At 45.2% G+C, this 19,957-nt stretch overlaps 1 protein-coding gene across 1 annotated transcript in view; it reads left to right on the top strand.

Annotated features, from left to right (window-relative positions):
* LOC142575368 (lipase 3-like) overlaps positions 1 to 19,957 on the top strand; it is a 40,622-nt gene that overhangs the window by 16,858 nt on the left and 3,807 nt on the right. The window contains exons 3-8 of the mRNA XM_075684694.1: positions 761 to 986; positions 6,538 to 6,649; positions 10,551 to 10,701; positions 13,188 to 13,280; positions 16,256 to 16,411; positions 17,159 to 17,230. Of these exons, the coding sequence (XP_075540809.1) occupies positions 761 to 986; positions 6,538 to 6,649; positions 10,551 to 10,701; positions 13,188 to 13,280; positions 16,256 to 16,411; positions 17,159 to 17,230 (810 nt within the window). The remainder of the gene's footprint in view (positions 1 to 760; positions 987 to 6,537; positions 6,650 to 10,550; positions 10,702 to 13,187; positions 13,281 to 16,255; positions 16,412 to 17,158; positions 17,231 to 19,957) is intronic.

Raw genomic sequence — 19,957 nt, 5'->3', positions numbered from 1 at the left:
CCCAATGTGACATCATAAATTTAAGTCTGCTTGTTTTGGATGCGGACCGTTTCAGCGCAAGAGAAACGTTCTAAACTTCCAAGGGTGAGTGTTTGGTTCATTTAGTTGTAAAGTAACCAATTTTCTCGCATAAACAATGAACTAAACCGAAGGAGTCGACGTCATTGTTCTTGACGTCACCAGAAGCCGGTTTGACAACTTCAAAGAAGGAGTCACTCCACATCTTTAGTTTCAGCCTATTTCCTGCCTTGCCAAGTCGCCTCTCATGACAAAAATGATATTTTGAGTCACCTAGAAACATATTAACAACACAGCTCAACTTAATTTAATCTTTATTGTACTAATAAGTCAGTGTCAATGTACTTATAAATCATAATTGCCAGTAATTATCATGCATTGATTAACTTTTCAGAAATGCTCTTGTAGACAGAGAGCATGTACGGAAATCAAATCGCTCCAATTCAAGAAAGCACGAAAGAGCTGGTCTCGTTGTGATAAGCAAACGCATCTTATCGCTTAGTCCTTTTTTGCAGCTGCCTATGACATTAACTTCTCCGACGCAAACTGTTCTGTTGTAAATCGTTGCTTCTTTCTTTTTTGTCAATAATAGGAAGTGCAAACAATGGGTAGGTGCGTCATTCACAAAGCTAAAATTACGAAATGTTCAACTAAGTGGTATTTATACTTCGACCGAAAAAAACATGAATTAATTAGTTCATAAGTTATGTATTAATATTAAGCACTGCCATTTCGAACGCAGACGGAGATAATCGCCGACAAGGGCTACCTGGTGCAAGAGTACGTGGTGACAACGCGCGACGGGTACGTGCTGCCCCTGCAGAGGATCCCGTACGGTCGAGATGAGCTCCGGTCGCCGTCCTCGTCGTCTCCCCGTCGCTTCCAGCCGCGGCCGCCAGTGATACTCATGCACGCACTTCTTTTCTCGTCCAGCGTGTGGGTGGTCAACGGGCCCGACCAGAGCTTGCGTGAGTACTTGGCTGAGGTCCGTATAGCGGTCGTATAGAGGTTATGCGGTGAGCTGCCACCTGCGTGAGGAGTATGGCTGTGGTGTTCACCGAAACCATACCTTTCATAACCAAACATCCCAGTCATGCTAGTGCAAAAGTCGTTGGAAGATAAGGAGAAAGAAGACGGGGAAGGGCAGGGAGATAAGCTAGTGCGAAACAGGCTGGCCATCCTTCACCAGGGTAAGTATTGGAATTTCATGGCAAGGCTTTCAGTGTAGAACTACACGTGAATAAAAAGCGTAGACACAGCACTTTTAGCAGCTTTTAACAGCAAAGAAGATTGAAAGATAACTGATGTGAACTCGAGAGGGAGAAATGCAACCAAAAAAGAAATGTGAACATGACGCCATGATGCACGCGAACAATCAGTCTTTCACAAAATCCTCATCTCGCGAGGAAGCAAAGCAGCGTGTTCAAGCCCTTTTGTGGTGAGGGCGGAATGGACCAGTCTGCCATGGTTCTCACCTCCGAGAATGCGAGGCGATTGTCGAGTATATCGAGCGCATTCGAGAATTGCAAGCCTGCGACATAGACATCGTCGAAACCCTCATTGGTGGAGTAGGGGTTTGGCACGTTAAGGATCCCCTGGTGGTCAAAAATAATCCGACGTCCCCTTCCGCGGCGTCCCTCATAATAATATATTGGTTTTGGCACGTAAAACCCACAATTCTTAAAGGGGTCTTGAACTACCCCTCATGCAGGTTTGGTGAAAAGAGCACAGTCCGGGGATAACATACGATGCTTTGTACATTTCAGCCAAATTTTGCAGTCGTGCGCGGCGCGTAGAGTTTGCAAGCGGAGCGCGAAGTCACCCTTTTTTCTCAAACGCTATGTTTTCAACGAAAGCTTTCCCCTCATTTTTATATGGACACCTTATTTCGTAATATAGCGGATCCACAAGCGCGGCTGCTACTGACCAATCAATTAAGAAGGGTGTCTGGATCAGGACACTTTTTCCTACTGTTAATGTGAATATTTATTTACGTAGCTTAACACACAGGCTGAAGTAAGCGAGAATCTCCTTTCGAATTTCGATAATAACCGCATACTTCCGGAAGAAGCCGACTACCGCCTGCTGCAGGCTCGGCCGCAGCCACCCGCGTAGGAATTAAACTTTGGCCACCCTGCTTACCGCTGTCCTAGCCGTCGGCTCTCGCTAATTTCGTATAGTTTTGAACACTCAAATAGCCTCGAACCACACGAAACATACGATAATACCGCATGCATGCTTTCCAGCGCACGCTCGCTCCTGGCCGCTCCTTGTTAGACGCCTCGGCAGGCTTCGCTCGTACTGAGCTATCGCTAGCGCTTCAAAATGCGCATGTCGCATGTGGCTGCCATCCGTCGATCAAGCTGCTGCAGGACAAAGCCAGTCCGCACCAGGTATCACAGCCATACTGGAGCGTATACGAGCACGAGCGCGCACCCAAGCCCTGTCGTGCACAAAGCAAACGCTGCACATGCGCGCAGGCGCAACCGCGCCCGGCAGCTCACAACTGCGTGAGGCGAAACTGAACACGCAAACTGAACGCGCATTGCGAACAGTGATCTCCGATCGCGCCTTGTAACTGCGGCCCGCTACGTAGCGTAGACACCGCAGTAGCCGCAGGGTGCCGCGACGAGTCCGCTGACTGAGCCCACTGTGGCTCGCAGGAGACAACCGCGTTTGGCGCGTTGTATAGGCGCCAAAATCGGAAGTAGTGGTGTCAGCGTGAACATACAAATTCAAATTTGAACTGCCTGCCACGAGTACGTATACTATGCGTATACGTTCAGAAGGTAGGAGCGTTGTCGGTACGCTCCTCTCCGCCGTAGTCATCGCAGTGCAAGTCCTTGAAGGAGCGGAAGCGCCGCGAAGGGGACGTTGGATTGCCAGTAACTCCGCTTCCGATCTGCTGAACGCACTGAAATACTTTTTTTTTGCGGCAAAGTATTATTACGACAGCGTTAAGGTCCCCATGTGGCAAAAAATTCGGTGTCGGCGTCGGACGTCGCTTGGCCAGAAATAATTCCGCACCACGACCACGCAGGCCCTCCGCGTGGCGCAGAGACGTTACTGAACAAATTCCTCAAAGTAAAATGCGTCAGAGAAATCGTATAGTACGACCTACACACAACCTACAGACATGATGGCGTCGGACTGTAATTTGAATATCCCAGAAAACATAATTCTGTTACGCGAACATTCAAACACAAATCCGTTTTCAAGTGTTTCTGTCATTCACAGGACTGCGCGGCCCACTGGGCTCCTTGCAACAACACCATCGAGATGATGCTGGCCTCTGCGCATCCGCAAGAAAGCTGTGGTTGCCGGGAAGCGTGGCAAGCAGTCAGGGATCTTTGAATGCTATCGCGTTACACCCTTCAAGGTGAAGCTTAAGTGTCCTCCAAATTTCGGAAATAGTCTATTCTCACTTCAAGTGCATTTCTCGACTTCGATAAAAGTGGTTCAGGCCCTCTTTAATGTTTTGTCAAATCCATACTGAGTGGCAAACGTTACACGACTGTTGATTTCCTTCGTGACCGGGGTATAAGAATGCGTAGCTCAAGAGGAAGGTCGATATAAAATTTATGTCAGTTTTTGAAGTCATTTCAGCTCAACTGCGTCATAGTAAGCTCGTGAGTGATCAGCATAGGTGAGGCCACAGAGACACGAAGGGGGAAAAGGCGGGAGGTTAACCAATGACGCGCCTGGTTGGCTACCATTCACTTGGCAAAAGAGAAAGAGGGAGTTTCAGACAGGAAGCCTGTCAAGCCAAGTATCTGCAACTCTTAGGCATATTCGAATTCAAGGAAAAGGTAATAAATGTTTGAAGGAGCGGAGGCAGGGGGTGGTTTTGTTATTAGAGAAACACTAAATGCCAACCGAGAATTTCGACATGTCACAGCCTCCAAGACAGCGAGCGCGCTGCTCTATGCCAGAGGCTACGCTTATGCGGTTGCATAGTTCTGAAGGCTAATCTGCCAATAATACTTCGAGCCGTTGAAGTACCCACTTCATCCTAATGCGATTAGCGCCCTTGGGCTACTTCACACAGTTTTTGCTCTATGACCACCTAGGCATCTAAGCGTCTTTTCCAAACTCGGCAATAAAAAATCAATAAATTGTATTTTTACTAGTGATACATATGGTGAAAAAGCGCGACCGGAGAAAGCCCGTTTGGTTGCGGGTTGACAAGGCCCGGACGCCCGCCACAGCAGGGAGAGGCTGGGGCTACTAAACGAAAAAAAAATGGAAGAAAGAAGGGGTGGGGCAGAAGAGTACATATGTATTAACATAAAGCAGTGTAAGAAACAGTGCTAAATATGTTATATAACCATTGAAAACTAGCACAGAATAGAAAATTAGTTTCAACATTCGTAACAAATGTTGGATTACACAACAAGAACGAAAGTATTACTTACGACTACAAAAAAATTTCTAAGAAGTTATAAATGTTAGCTGTTAAGATGTCAATGTGTTGCTTATCAACGTAGTTAAGTATGGTTGGCAGCGAATGATTGATACGTTGTTGAACGTAAGTTGTGCATGAGAAAGTAAACTTCCAGGACGGCTATAGCATTGGAAGTACGCACTTCTTGTTTCTTGTAAATTCGCAAGGTTCAAGATGAGTAAGTTCACCCTTCATAACACCTGTGTAGATACAGAATATCTTGTACCGGTATATGTAATTGGTTCGAATTACACCTACGAAACACTTATGCGGTGTGTGCAGAAAAAAGAAGCGTATATCGTGCAAGTATCCAAATTATATATATATATATATATATATATATATATATATATATATATATATATATATATATATATATATATATATATATATATATGCGCGCACTAAAGCGCCTTGGTAAAACAAAAATTACAGAAAAAGGAAGAGACGAAAGGAAGAAAAAGCGAAATGTAGAAGAAACAATCGGCGAACGATTTAAAAGTCATCATATGCTGCTGGGGAACACTTCTTGGCTTGCGATATGCTACATACTATGAAGCGCATGAGCGCTGTGGCTCTGCACTGCCTCCAGTATCAGCCGGCGTTACGAACCACATTAAAGCCCCTGAGAGGCAAAAAAGAAAAATACTAACGCAGCGATTCCCAATTTTTATGCAAATAAAATTCAAACTGTTGGGTGCATTATTACCGTACTCTGTTTCGAACGCTTTGGGATACCTCTGCCAAATTTATGCTCCCCGCTTTGCACGCGTCAGTGAAATCTGCTTGCGCAAGAGGCGCGTGAACCCCACAGAGGTCGGTGACTTATTGAGGCTATCTGAAACGCGTTGAATGGCTCCCGATAAGGAGCTCCGAAAATATTACAAGGCAAAGTACCTATGCTCTGATGATTACCCTATCGCCAGCGACTACTTGACACTTTTATCTCCCCGATGTTCCTGTTTGATGTCCTCGACTGACAAAAGGGAAAACTGATAAAGAACGCGAAAGACGATGAGGATCCGAAAAAGAAAGCTCACAAGTTGCCGTGATTTACGCAGTCTCGTAGCACAGTAACATATGCAGGCAGGCGAACGTTCTCACGCTTCTTGCAGTCAAAAGTTGACAGGCGAGTTGACTCAGTTGCCCAAACGATTTCCTGAACGTTACAAGCTTAGAACGCCGACCACAGCGGCCGCATTTCCATGGAGGCGGAATGAAAAAAAAACTGCTTGTGTTCCGTTCTTTGGGTTAACGTCAACGAACAACAGGCGCTAAAAATTAATTCAAGGCCCTCCGCTATACTCTGTCCCTTATAACCTTATGCGCAGTGTGGGGAATTCGAACAGGTTAAATTTCAGAATTAGGGGAGCTAGTAGAAGAAGGAGTGCCAGGCTGTGCCAAACAACTGACAACGGGCTCGTATATCCCACGTGGCCATGGGCCATGTTCTGAGGCATCAAGAAGTTGTATTCTTGGCCCTCTGGCGCTATGTGTGTAGAAGTCTGCGGCGCTTGTTAGACCTGACAGACTTACCCATCCCTTATGCAAAACGGCATCTTAAATTGACGCTCATGCTTGACTTGATATAAATGACGCCTGGTGTGAACGTTCCCAGGAAACTCATTGCGTTTCCTTCAGCGCGTTTACGACAGCGAACAGAAGCGATATGTCACTGCATTAATGAGTCTCCTCTTAATATAGGTGTTCTAAATTAAGTAGCTGAAATTCGCACCGAAAATGACACAAGTTTGGTTAATTAGGTAAATTATCGCTCGTTGTCACTATACTTCTTCATATCAGCCTAATTATGCTGCCACCTAACATCATTGGTGCCTTTGACTGCGTGATGGTGTCAGCGTGCGCACTCTAAAACACCGCGTCTTCCATTGCCATGTGTGATCTTTTTGTGTGATCTTTCTCTGCTCCTTGTAGTTGATGGCGTTAAGCTTTCGAGCAAACGTAAAACTTGACCGACCTTCGGTTCTAATTGAATAACAATATGTCGAATCAGCATGCTTGGCTTTGCCTCATAATTTTGAGGGCACGTTACAAAGCCTTTTGATTTGTTGCAGCCTATGTCTTGGCCGACGCCGGTTTTGACGTGTGGCTGGGTAACGTGAGGGGAAGCAGCCAGTCCAGACACGTAAACTACACGTGGTACCAGAAGGAGTTGTGGGATTTCAGGTGAGATATATCCTGTCTTGGTTGCTGCCACAGCAGTATGTGTTAAGACAGAAATCAGCTGATATTTTGCAGTGCCTGCATTTTCGATAACCAAATACCTAACGTGAAGTACTTATTTAAAAATAGTATTACAGTACATATAGCCGCATGAGTGGAAGAAGATGTATGAGCGGAGGGAACGAAATGGGAACGAATTTCCATTTACAAGATAATTATTTCATTTCACCTTATTTACCTAAAAAAATTGGTAACAGTTTTTTCACTGCCCAATTCATGGCCGATCCTCCAGAGTGGGTTGTGCCAATTTACTATGAAAATTTCAATATGGAACAACAAGAAAAGAAGGAAGTTTTCACTCGTCTGAAGTTCGCTTTGAAGCTTGTTAAATAAACACCGTTTCCTTCGTGTCGTAATAGTTTTGGGGGAGGTGTGGTGTAACTAAAATAATGACGGACCCGGAGCTACTTATTCTACGCCGGAGTCATCACCTCGCCCGACCACCACCTTCCCCTGTTCACGTGCTCAACGACAGAGACACTCAGGAACTGATGCTGCTGCTCCGGGACCAATGCCTACTAGTACGTGGCGCTACTGACGAGAACGTCGGATTTTCGCTGGGAAAGCAGGTGAAAACGTGGGCAACTGGCTTAGGCATTACCAAAGAGTAAGCAAGTCCGGCGACTGAGACAGTACCAACGAACTAACCAACGTTGCCTTCGCACTCACTGACACTGCCCTAATGTGGTCTGAAAATCATGGCGACGTGAGGTCGTTTCGCCTATGAGCTAAAGAAATGCTTCGGTGGTTGGGACGCAAAAAAAAAAAAAGAATGCGCAGAGCACACCTTGGCACAGAGAGCACAGCCACCTTCATCTTGCACTACTTACATAGAGGAGATTTTTAAATTCTGCAAGCAGCGCAAGAATGTCCAAGCAAGACAAAGTCGGGCACCTGCTTAAGGGCATATCAGAGGATGTGTGCAATTTCCTTACCCGGAAGGACAGTCTCGTCACTTCAATGCCTGACGTCATGACGCATTGCCGTAGGTTCGAGGCAGTGAAGATGTGCGGAATAACACCAAAGTTTGACCGAATGGTCAATGTTACCACCGTCGCCAGTATCGACATAAGCTCGTCATTTGACCTGACGGCGACCATAAGACAGATCGTCCGCGAAAAGCTGTACAGGAACAACGAAACGTCAGGTCGCCTACCTGATGTCTCCTTTTCGCAAGGCCCCGCTACTTCACCGCCTTCGAATGTATGACATACGTAAGTCAACGTCACAGATTTATCAGAACACCGACGCGCGCGCCGGCGTCGAGAGGCAACTGCTCTTCGGATACCCGATTTGAACCTCGCTCTCGTAATGCCCGTTCCTATAGGCACCCCATACACGAGTGGCAATGCTCCGCGTTACGACCCAGTCACTCGTCCGAGGCGTGCCGAGGTGTCTGACTGTTCTGAAGACTACCGCAGAAGCCGTCCGCTTCTTACATGCTACATCCGCGGCGTTTTTGAGCACATATCACGCTTTTGTCCTCATGGTCAAAGGCCTCGGTACGACCAACTTTCAGCCCAAGCGCTCAACACTCAATGGCCTTCAATGGCCTTCTAGCAGCAACTTTGGCTAGGAAACTTCCGGAACTAAGGATACAGGACGCATTGGACTGCCTTCATTCAGCGTCCTACTTTTCTCCTGTTGATTTGCGATCGGATACAGGCAAATTCCAATGCACTCGGCTGACAAATAAAAGCTGTATTTATTGCCCCGGATGGCTTACTTGAGTTCAACGTCATGCTGTTTGGGCCATGTAACGCACCCACGACTTTCGAAATGTTTATGGGCACCAGTCTTCGAGGCAAATGGGATATTTGCAGGTGTTACTTAGACGACGCTGTCGTCTTCGGAAGCACTTCTTAAGCGCACAACTGGCGCTTAGAACGTGCCTTAGGCTGCATCGAACATGCCGGCCTAGTACTCAATCTAAGAACTGTCGCTTCGGTGAGCGGCAGACAGTGGGGCTTGGCCATCTTGTAGTCAAGGATGGTGTTAGGCCTGACCCACAGAAGACAGCAGCTGTTGGAGCATTCAAGCCTTCTCGGTCCGTTGAAGAGCTTCGTTGTTTCCTAGGCCTCTGCTCTTATTTCCGCCGATTTAAACCTGCTTTTGCTGATGTTGCCTATCCCCTGACGTGTCTTCTGCATTAGGACAGCACTTTTGATTGTACTCATGAGTGCGACGCTTCTTTTCATTTCATCCACTAAACTTTCTACTGACGATGGGCCCCATCCTTTGGCATTTCGACCCAGCCGCCCCGACAGAGATCTACACCGATGCGAATGACGTAGACGTCAGTGGAGTCCTCGTTGAACGATGCGTACGGAAAGAGCACGTCATTGCTTATGCGGGTCGCACGTTAAGTAAGCCTGAACGCAGTCACAGCGTTACGAAGCAAGCCTAGAGGTCATTTTTGCTGTTCAACCTTTCCGCTCGTATGTGTATGGGCGTTCATTAACAATCGTCACGGATCATCATTCGTTGTACTGGCTTATCAGCTTTGGTGATCCCTCTGGTCGTCTCGCGCACTGGTCTCTACCAGCTCCAGGAGTACAACTTCCCAGTTTCATACAGGAGCGTGCGCCGTCACTCTGATGCAGTCTGCCATTCGCGAATGCCACTAAACACGACACTTTGTGATGCGGATAACTTTGTCCATCTGATTGCTTCTTTGGCACCAGCATTTCCTGACAGAGAGGCCTTTGAAACGGAGCAGCGAGAAGTCCTCACCTTAGAGCCGCTTTTCAACGCTGCGCATTCACAACAACCCGAGGTTTTTGGGTTCGCGGTGGCCGCCTCTACAAAAGGAATGTCGTAATGCCCGCTTCCTGCTTGTAGTTCCGGAGAAACTATGCTCCACTATTCTGCAGGCCTTGCCCCGGACATGTAGGAGCAGCGCGTACATTTCATCGTGCCCAATCCACATCATTTCATCCACTAAACTTTCTACTGACGATGGGCCCCATCCTTTGGCATTTCGACCCAGCCGCCCCGACTGGCCCCGTATGCGTTGGTCGACTGACATGTATACGGTCAGTTGCGCTCGGTGTTAGACCCACATGCACCTAAGTACGGCGCCAGCTAGCTTTTTTTTCGACATTGAGCGTACACACGAACGCTTGTTGCAGAGGACGTTTAACCCTGACCAATAACTGCGAGCGCGTTTGTGGATGTAAGGGGTAATAGAAGGGTCGATATCGCTGCACCTTCAGTATAGGTTTGTAAGTATAAACGTTGTGCATGTTATTACAAAAAAATTTGAAGCTCCTGGCGATCCCTCAAGTTACGGTGCCAACATATCTGTCGAATGAGGCCAAATTACTCATGAGCTTCCATAGTGGGCTTGAATTGGGTTGGTTTGTACGTCTCAGAAGTCAAAGGTATAACAGCGTTACAAGCAGGACCAAAATAAAACTATACCAACGGGGCTCTGCTTAGAAACCAATTTTATTGCGTGTTGACGTCAACATATACTGATAGTATATATCGTCATCCATTAGTGGTGTAAAGTGTGTCAGCGTGCCTTTGATATTGCTACATCGTAGCGATGTCATGTACCTATCCATTACGTGACCCCACGGTTTAGCGGTGACGTCGTATACCTTTTTCTGCATTTTGTTCTTTTTTTAGGTACTTATTGTACTCTCAGAACACACTTACGTCAACATGCACAAAAATTGTTGTCAGACAGCGCTGCGTTCATCTAGTCTCATCGTCATGCTTTTAACTCTGTTAATCTGAAGTGCCAAAAGGGATAAGTTCGGGAAAGTAGCTTTAACGCATTTCAAGACTAACTCTGTGACGCTCTAAACCCATATATATATATTTTCTGTGTTTGCAGTTTTGAGGAGATCAGCGAATTCGACGTGCCGGACACAGTCGACTTCGTGCTAAACGTGACTGGTTACAACAAGACTCTCTTCGTCGGGCATTCCATGGGTGCTGCGACACTGTTCGCATTGCTCTCCGAGAAGCCGGAGTTCAACAACAAGGTTTGTAAAGCACACACACACAGAAACTATGATCAGACACCATGCGAATGAGGCCACTTCAATAATATTTAAGACCGTTCGAATACACAAGTTCTTCAGTTGATTTGTAAACAAATGCTCGAGAAAAGCTACCTCACAAGGAACTTGTTTTAGCGCTGAGAGACAAGAGCGCAGAAGAAGTAAAGGACAGAAGAATTGTTACCTTCAACTCACTCATTTCGAACCCGCCGTGGTTGCTTAGTGGCTATGGTGTTGGGTTGCTAAGCACGAGGTTGCGGGATCGAATACCGGCCACGGAGGCCGCATTTCGATGGGGGTGAAATGCGAAAACACCTGTGTACTTAGATTTAGGTACACGTTAAAGAAGCCTAGGTGGTACAAAATTCTGGAGTTAGGTGGGTGGATGAGATTAAGAAGTTTGCAGGGACGACATGGCCACAATTAGCACATGACCGGGGTTGTTGGAGAAGTATGGGAGAGACCTTTGCCCTGCAGTGGGCGTAACCAGGATGATGATGATGATGATACGGATTAGCTGGAAGAAAATTGCGCACTAACAGTCTGCGAACGCGGCCACGTATATAAGTGCCTTTATTCTCACGAAACAAATAAGTTGAAAGTAGCGCTTCGTGTGTCCTGCGCCCATCCTGGAGCCTGTGTCTGTCAGCGCTAAAACAGGGGCACTATGAATAACCAACTCCATAACCACCCTAGCATTCTAGAATATTGAATATAGTAACAAATATTTCTACTACCTAAGAAGAGTGCTGTATAAAAAGCTGCGGCGAGGCCATTTGAACAAACATTCTTATTCGCGTTATTTGTAAATGTAATGCGGTAAATGTAATGCCGTTAACGTAATGCCGTAACGTAATGCCGTAATGCCGTTAACAACGGGACATCGGGTCAAGCTGAGTAGCTTGAAATCAGAAAACGCTGAACCATGACCATATCTTGTGCATTACGACAATGACAGTAATTAAACAAATGGACAACACGTTAGCAGACCAACTTGATAAAATGCTCGTCGAAGGAGCTAAGTGTAATCTTACAGCACCACCTGCCATGTAGGAATCCAAACCTATGTTGAGACCAGCCAAATACTAAATTGTCTCAGCTAAATCGAGGTAACAGATTCGCATGTGCGCAAAGCCAGACGTGCTCAATTAAAGACTGGAAACTACTGTTGCGCAGCAATCTACTGCACGCGTTTGCTAAGCATCTCGTGCGTCTGCGCAACGATTTCGGCTACCATGTAGCAGAGTAATTCGGGAGTCTCCACCGCTACAGCATCAATCTTTCTGCTTGTACAGACGAATATTCCGCAACTTTCGATGTAGTGGATTACCGAATAGAATATTATTCTAATAGCAAAGACTACTTTCTTAGCCAGAAGAAAGCAAAGACTGCCAGTCGTTGCCAGATGACACGAAACGTCAGCTGTTTTACGCATCTGCGCCATGGAAGACATTGAGAAAATTGCGAAATGAAAGCGCTGTGATCCATACGTATGTTGTACAATTCTACTTTGCATAATGTCCTCGTCGTACTGTATGCCAACAAAATATGCTAGTGAGCTGCAAAAGAACATCGTAACATATTCTATTCTTATGCATTTACAAACCTTCCACAAGTGGCCACTCGCAAAATTATGAAACTGCAACACTGTTGGACCGATGTGTCACAGGCGTATACTCCTCAATGACATCTGGTGTTTTATCAACAGATATCAGTTTGACGTAGTAGTTATGCGGAAACCCGTAAGGTGGAGAGAAGTAATGAATAAAGGGAAAATCAGACATCCACACGTTCGTTGCAATTGCTACAAAGGAAACCCATACGGGTTCTTTGAAAGAAAAGCCTCATAGTTGAAGAAAAATTCGTCCTGGTCCGGGACTCGAACCCGGGACCACCGCCTTTCCGGGGCAGCCGCTCTACCATCTTAGCTAACCAGGCGGCTAGCAGATGGCAGGGCGAAGTCGAATTTGTCGACAACACGAAGCAAAGGCAAGAGTTTGACGTAGTAGTTCTGCGGAAAACCCGCAAGGTAAAATGGAGTACCACTAGCAACCAGGATTTATGTAAAATAACTGTATTAAAGAAACAGGTTCTGCAAAAATTTGAAAACTATCATGGACGACCGCAGGGCTTACGTACTCATCAACTGTTTATGAGGCACGAAATACTAAACGTACCTCAGGTATATACTGATAACTAATACGACATATAAAAATTTCAGTTAAATAGGCGCAGCAAATCAAAGACGCCAAGACATTTAGCACTCAAGGAAGGCACAAATTTAGCCCCACTGCATATAAGTTCGATGGGCTATGACTTTGATTGTCACTTGGCTAAATTTTGCGTTTTGAATTTACCACTTCTTCGAAACGGTTTAAGTGATTTACTTATATTCAATAGCTTGATTCCTCTGCAGAACAGTCTTGCAGGAATAGCACTCTCGTCTCTGTTTTCTCGCCGGTTTGCAGATAATGCTGTTTGCGGCTATGGCACCGGCGGTACGATTCCACAACATGAAGTCGCCAGTTGGTCACATCCTTCCCCTCATGGACGAGTTTGCGGTGAGTCGAACATGCAACACTCATGAACATGCAACACTCATCTTCGCGTGCAGGCTGCGAGTTTTTGATTTTGCACAGCGCCAGCTCACCGAAAAACTTTTACTTCAAGACGCGTACATGCGGGTATAATACGAAACGCAATTTTAAGTGGTATTCCAGCAACAGTCACTCCAGAAGTGAACGTTCAAACTTCAGTTGCTCATGCTGGCACAGTCAACAAACAATCGAAGAATGTTAATCTCTCAAAAACGTTTTTCGATCTTCACGCTGAAGTTAGTAGTTTCGATGATTTCCAATGCAAATGACGTGTTTCCTTTCAAGGCACAATAAAGAGCAATATTAACTTCTGCTGTATGACCTCAAGTTGTATTACTGTAAGCTGCAACATCGAAGTAATCCCTTTTATCATAAAAGGAGCATTGGTAAGCCACAGAGCACGCAGAAACAAAAGACTAGTTCAGACGCTACCCTAGAATGTCCCGCACATCTCTTCTGGATGACAGCATACACTCGCGTCTAGCTACAAAATACTACAACCTATTGCATTTTAAAGGAACCAAGGACTCGAGCGACCAAGGTTTAACAACTAATCTTGCGCCAAGACAAACAAAACAGCGGAAATGCTTGACGCCATGACGTCCCGTCAAGAAGTCGGACGCCTCGGTGGGGACATGGAAAGTTCGACTTTCGCTTCCTCTGCTAGTGATCAACGCTTCTCTGCCAAATGAATTATGATACAGTTAAAAAAATTGAATAGTATGTCTGTTTTACCTGATTTAGTGTCGCTGTTTGGTATCTCTTTCACGTTCGTCCCACGTGCACATAAAAGCAAACACACAGAGTCGGGCCGCTTTATTGAGCCCTCGAGTGCAAGTTTCACTCAGCGATGACTCCACTGCAGTCGTGTCCGTCACGACCCTATTCGGTACTAAGTGCATGACGGAAGTTGCGGCGCATGTAAATAAATAAATAAATAAATAAATAAATAAATAAATAAATAAATAAATAAATGTGTTAACACTGAATCGGACTCGTAAATGCAAGGCTAGCTGTACTGATAGTCGCGATGTGAGTAGCCAATCCCACGTAGATATGTGTTCAAGTCAGACGCAAAAATAAACTGAAGAAAACAGGAATTATCATCACACTGAGAACGTACTAATTATTTGAGAAAATAACATCAAGTATGTGCAGGCAGTAATATAAGTCTGTACAAATTATTTTGCAAAACACTAAACAATAACAACATACTTTTGTGTCTAGTGCACGATGAAGGCGAAACCATGTGCAGTAAATAGACTTACTATATCTAGTCACTTTAATAACTCTTTAAGAATGTTTTTTCCAGTGACGGCAACAGCAACACACACGTGAACACAAGCACAAACACAGCGTAAAAGACGTATGTAGCACATGTTATTTTGCTCAGTTAAATATTTTCGAAATACTTGATAGAAGTTTCAAGCAGCCCTTATTTGAATTTGCATGCCATTTCATACTTTGATCCAATGAAATTTAAGTAGTATTCTGCCTTATACAATGTGACAATTAGGCAAATTTATATTCACATTTGACACATGGCTTGTATTGCCACCTGGTAAACAGACTTGAAGGAAAATGAAAGTTCTTAAAAGGGGCGGGAGAATTTTCGGATACGAATAGTTAGTGTGTAGTATTCGATTCGTGTTCTAAAATCAGCCATTTGGTATTTTCGAATACTCAAAAACAATAGAAAATTTCGCAACAACCGATGGTTTAAGCCAGGTTGCTTTCTATCTACTAAACAAAATATGGCAAATTGACAAAAGGGTGACAACGACAAAGGTTTTTGAAGCAATTCAGAAGCATAATGGGTATTGTATACTTGCTTTTAGGTTTCCCAGCGGAAGCTTACATAACAACCGATAATTGTTGCCTGTATTCTGTCATTTAGTGTTTTTGGCAGTCTAGTTATGTAGAAGTTTCATATTTAAAGCTACAACAAGTGATGTCGCCAGCGCAGACGGCCCTTCTACATGTGGCTACGGCACACGAATCCTTCAGCAGGCTTTTCTTTTTGCACACCTTGCCATCTTATTTTTTTCCAAAAAGCATTTCTTCAACTTTTTTGGAAATATAGTCATGCAGCAGCCATTCTTTTTTGCACAGATTGTTTGCAACCAGGCTCAAACTTTGTTGAGACGCTTTTCGTGCAGTTCCGTTAATGACGATTGGTGACCTTGTGTTTAAAACGTACCATGTGTCACTGGCAGTTAGCTGTCCGTTTGCGCTAGTCAGTGCAGGCGTTGTACCTAGTAGTACTAAATAATCAAGATTCCTACTGCAAATATATGCATCCGCGTTGACGTATTCGATAATCGATCCGATATTCCGTACCTACTATTCGTATTCAAAAAGGGTAATATTCGCCCAGCTCTAGTTCTCAGTAATCACTGTATTCACTTAAAGAAACGTTTTGATCGGCCGTTGTCGGTGCAGGTGCTACTTGAAGGCCGTCCCCATCGTTCGTCGGGCCACAAGGCTATGAAGGCATTTTTGTAATTCTTGAGGGCGACTAGCCTACGTGAACGTCTTTGACTCGCTCCGGCCCTCCGCGTGCGTGCGCGAGCTCCCCGCGGCTTCCCTCCCGTTCCTATTCCCTCTTTCCCGTCCCCCAAAGTAGGGTAGCCAACCAGACGCGTTTCTAGTTAACATCCGTGCCTTCTCTCTTTATTTCCCGCTCCCTCCTCCCTTATTGCAGAGTGATTCAAAAGCAAAGTACGTGGAGCTCCTGCATCTAAAGAGCCCCAAATGACTTGAGAAAAGAGAAAGTGCTTTCTCGTCAAAGACAACTGGCAACATGGAGTAAAGTCCCCGTGTGGCCGTTGTGCAATTTCAATCGACACATGCGGTTTCTTCCAATTCTTCGTCTCGAACTTTGTTGTTCGCGTCATTAAAGCTGCATATTTTCAGTGCACGCCTCATCGCCCACGCAGGCTCTGGCGGCGCTGTTCGGCAGGTACGATTTCCTATACCACGACCGAATGATCGACTTCATCGTGACAACGATGTGCCGCTACCGGGTTTCCCGGGCCATTTGTCCATGGGTCATTGATTTTATCACCGGCCAGCAGACTCGACCAATCAATGCGGTGAGCAAATGTTGAAGAGAAAGAAAAAAGAAAACATTGTCTACTATGAGAATGCCGCATTGATTTGAAATACTTTCACCAGAACTAACTGTAGAAAAATTGAATATACAAAAAGCTCCAGGTGTCACTTATAAAAATTTAATTTGTCCTGAACTTCTAGACCTTACACTAGGAGCCAATTCACTGCCTTAATCCAAAAGAGGCAGCTGTTCGTCATCGTTAAAAAATCCTATATCTATTATTGAAGAAAGATGGCTCCATAGTGAAAATAATATCCTTTTAACATGGGAACTTTAGTAGTGAACTATATATGAACAACTTACTTTTCGCAAAACATACGAGAGAGATGCTGACTTTGATAAGAAGCTTAAAATGTGAGCCTGGTTTTGACTTAACATATACAAATGATTAGTCAGAAAGACGATGTTACACCGTGTTTAAATAGTCATAAACGGTGCTTTCTGAATGGGGACTTGCAAATCAAACAAAACTGTACTACGTTAAGTAGTATTTGTGTGAAAAGATAACTGACGAGCATAGGTGTTATCACTTTTCTCCATTGTTAGGCATGTTCTGCACCTTGAAGTGTAAATTACCAGACTTGCATGGCTATAACTATAGTTGGCTGGAATGGAACGGCAACAAAACAAACTGACATAAACTAATACGCTAATTTCCGAAGGTTAACGTTGGCTTTTAGGTTTAGTTCGAACGCTACGCTGGAACGATTTCGTGCTTCCTTTTCAGACTCGCCTGCCCGTCTTTCTAAAAGATACGCCTTCAGGGACATCTTACAAGAATATGATCCACATATCTCAGGTGAGAACGGGAGACTCGGAGGTATAAGTATGTAATATTGACACGTGTACTTATCTTTATCGGGCGACCACGTTTCGCCGCCTAACAAATGTTATCGCACAGCGCAGGACGCGCCTGCATGTAAAAGAAGTTTCTGGAATGTTATCGATGGTTCCGTCCACTGTATTTCACCGCAACTTGTGTAACCTGATTGCATGTATGCGCGACGCGAATAGTGTAGAACTTTGTGGAAGACACGCGGGTCCCAGCGGTTAATCTGGAACATTCGACGACTGATCTATAAAAGCCGACGCGCTTGACCCGCTGATCAGATTTTCGACGATCGCCGACCGTGTTCGCCGCTATCGTTGTGCTATATGTGTAGTCTGTTTTGTGGGCACAGGTTCGCCCAATAAAAGTTAGTTTTGTCGTTCACAGTATTGCTACTGTGTTCTTCAACGTCACCACCACGTGACAATATTGTCACGTGGTGGTGACGTTAAGAACACAGTAGCAATACTGTGAAAGGCAGTACGACCGCTCGGATAGTCTCGCGCAGGTCGTCGGTGGCCAGTGACTGAACTCCGGCGTAGCTTGTTGAATTCGTGCGGCGGTTGAATTGCCGGTTCCGCATTTCCAGTGTCTTCTCGATGCTGGTGGCCTCGCGAAGAAACTCGTCGACAGTCTTCGGTGGGGTTCGTACCATACCGGCGAAAAGTTCCTCCTTTACACCACGCATCAGTAAGCGGACTTTCTTCTCCTCGGCCATATCCGGGTCGGCGTGGCGGAACAAACGGCTCATTTCTTCCGTAAAGATGGCGACGTTCTCGTTTGGCAGCTGCACTCGGGCGTCCAGCATAGCTTCAGCCCTTTCCTTGCGCACGACGCTTGTAAAGGTGCGTAGGAAGCCGGTACGGAACAGGTCCCACGTTGTCAAGGTCGATTCCCTGTTCTCAAACCAAGTTCTGGCGGTGTCTTCTAAGGCGAAGTAGACATGCCCCAGCTTCTCGTCGGAGTCCCAGTTGTTGAATGTTGCGATTCGTTCGTAGGTCTCCAGCCATGATTCCGGGTCTTCAGTCGCTGCTCCATGGAAGGTTGGTGGGTCCCGAGGTTGTTGTAGGATAACGGGGGACGCTGGGGCAGCCATTGGGGTTGTCTTGACCACGATCTTCTTTGTCGTCTCAGGTAGAAGTCCGTGCTCTGGGGGCAGTCCTTGCAGTCTGCGGCTAGCACGCTGGTCTTGGGCGATGTTGGTTCTGTCCTCGGGCTTCGGGCTTTGATCGCGGCTTTGCGGGGGCGTTCGGTACATGAACGCACAAGCACCTCCACCAGATGTCACGTGGTGGTGACGTTAAGAACACAGTAGCAATACTGTGAAAGGCAAAACTAGATTTTATTGGGCGAACCTGTGCCCACAAAACAGGCTACACTTATAGCAGAACGAAAGCGGCGAACACAGTCGGCGATCGTCGGAAATCTGATCTGAGGGTCAAGCGCGTCGGCTTTTATAGAGCAGTCGTCGAATGTTCCAGACTAATCGTTCGGACCCGCGTGCCTTCCACAAAGTTCTACACCATTCGCGTCAGGTGATGAAATCAGATAACATAAGTCTCGGCGACAACAGACAGCGGATAGAAGCATCGATAACTTTCCAGAACCTTCGGATACATGCAGGCGCGTCCCATGCTGTGCGATTGCATTTGTTAGGCGACGAAACGTGGTTGCCCGATAAAGATAAGTACACGTGTCAATATGCGTTATCAACAAAATCAATAATTGACTAAGACCTCGGTGTTATAGTGAGTGTTGAGATGAGTAACAGCTAAGCAATACATCCTTCTCTTTTTAAGAGGTGGGCCAATATCAATTTTTTCGTATACGAATCAAATACGAATAGAAAGCATGTTGTATTGAATCTATTATCGAATCGAATACCGAGTAGTTGAACGCAGACACACATATTTATTGCAGGTACATTGATTTCGACATAATTGGGTACCACGCTTTTACAGAATACGGAAAGAGGGACAGCCAATTATCATGGACATTAAGATAATTTTAAAGAAAAGATCACTAATTGTCAATAAAAGTACTCTACGAATATCCTCTCAACATCTTTAGAGCTCGGTTACAAACAAGGTTTCCAAGAATAAATGGATGCTCTATGATTGGCTTTCGAAAAACTCTCAAGTAATGACTGTTGAAAAAAATATCAGAAGTTGCGGAAAAAGAAACTAAAAGCTGCTGAAGGAATTTCGCGTCAAATATACATATGTAAAATGGCCCTTCTTAAGGAAGCATTACTGATTTTAGCAACAAAGTTATTAAGATTGCTGCATGACTAGAGTGCAAGAAACACTAAATTACTGGCTGCAAGCAAGAAACACAGGTCGTCATGTAGGTTTCCGCAACGGAACCAAAAAGAAAGCTTGTATTACCCATTCTGTTTCTGCATTGCTTCAGAAACGTTTGTCGTTGTTTCACTTTTGATAAATTTCGATACTTTGCTTAGCTGACGAAGTACAGTAACGTAAGTTTAACATTCACTTGTTGCGAAATATTTGTTTGGTTTCGATAATAGAAAATACCGAATAGTTCATTTTCGAATTCGAATAGAAATAGTTGGTGTGCAACATTCAAAAATTCGAGCATTCGGACATTCCTACTTTGTTTGTTTTTTCTTGTTGGCAGCTCCTCGCAACTTCCCTTTAAGACACGAACTGACACATCCTCTCTCCTTCGTCGCTG

This window comes from Dermacentor variabilis, chromosome 3 (assembly GCF_050947875.1).
Source record: "Dermacentor variabilis isolate Ectoservices chromosome 3, ASM5094787v1, whole genome shotgun sequence".
Lineage (NCBI taxonomy): Eukaryota > Metazoa > Arthropoda > Arachnida > Ixodida > Ixodidae > Dermacentor > Dermacentor variabilis.
This window is presented reverse-complemented; position numbering and strand designations above follow the sequence as displayed.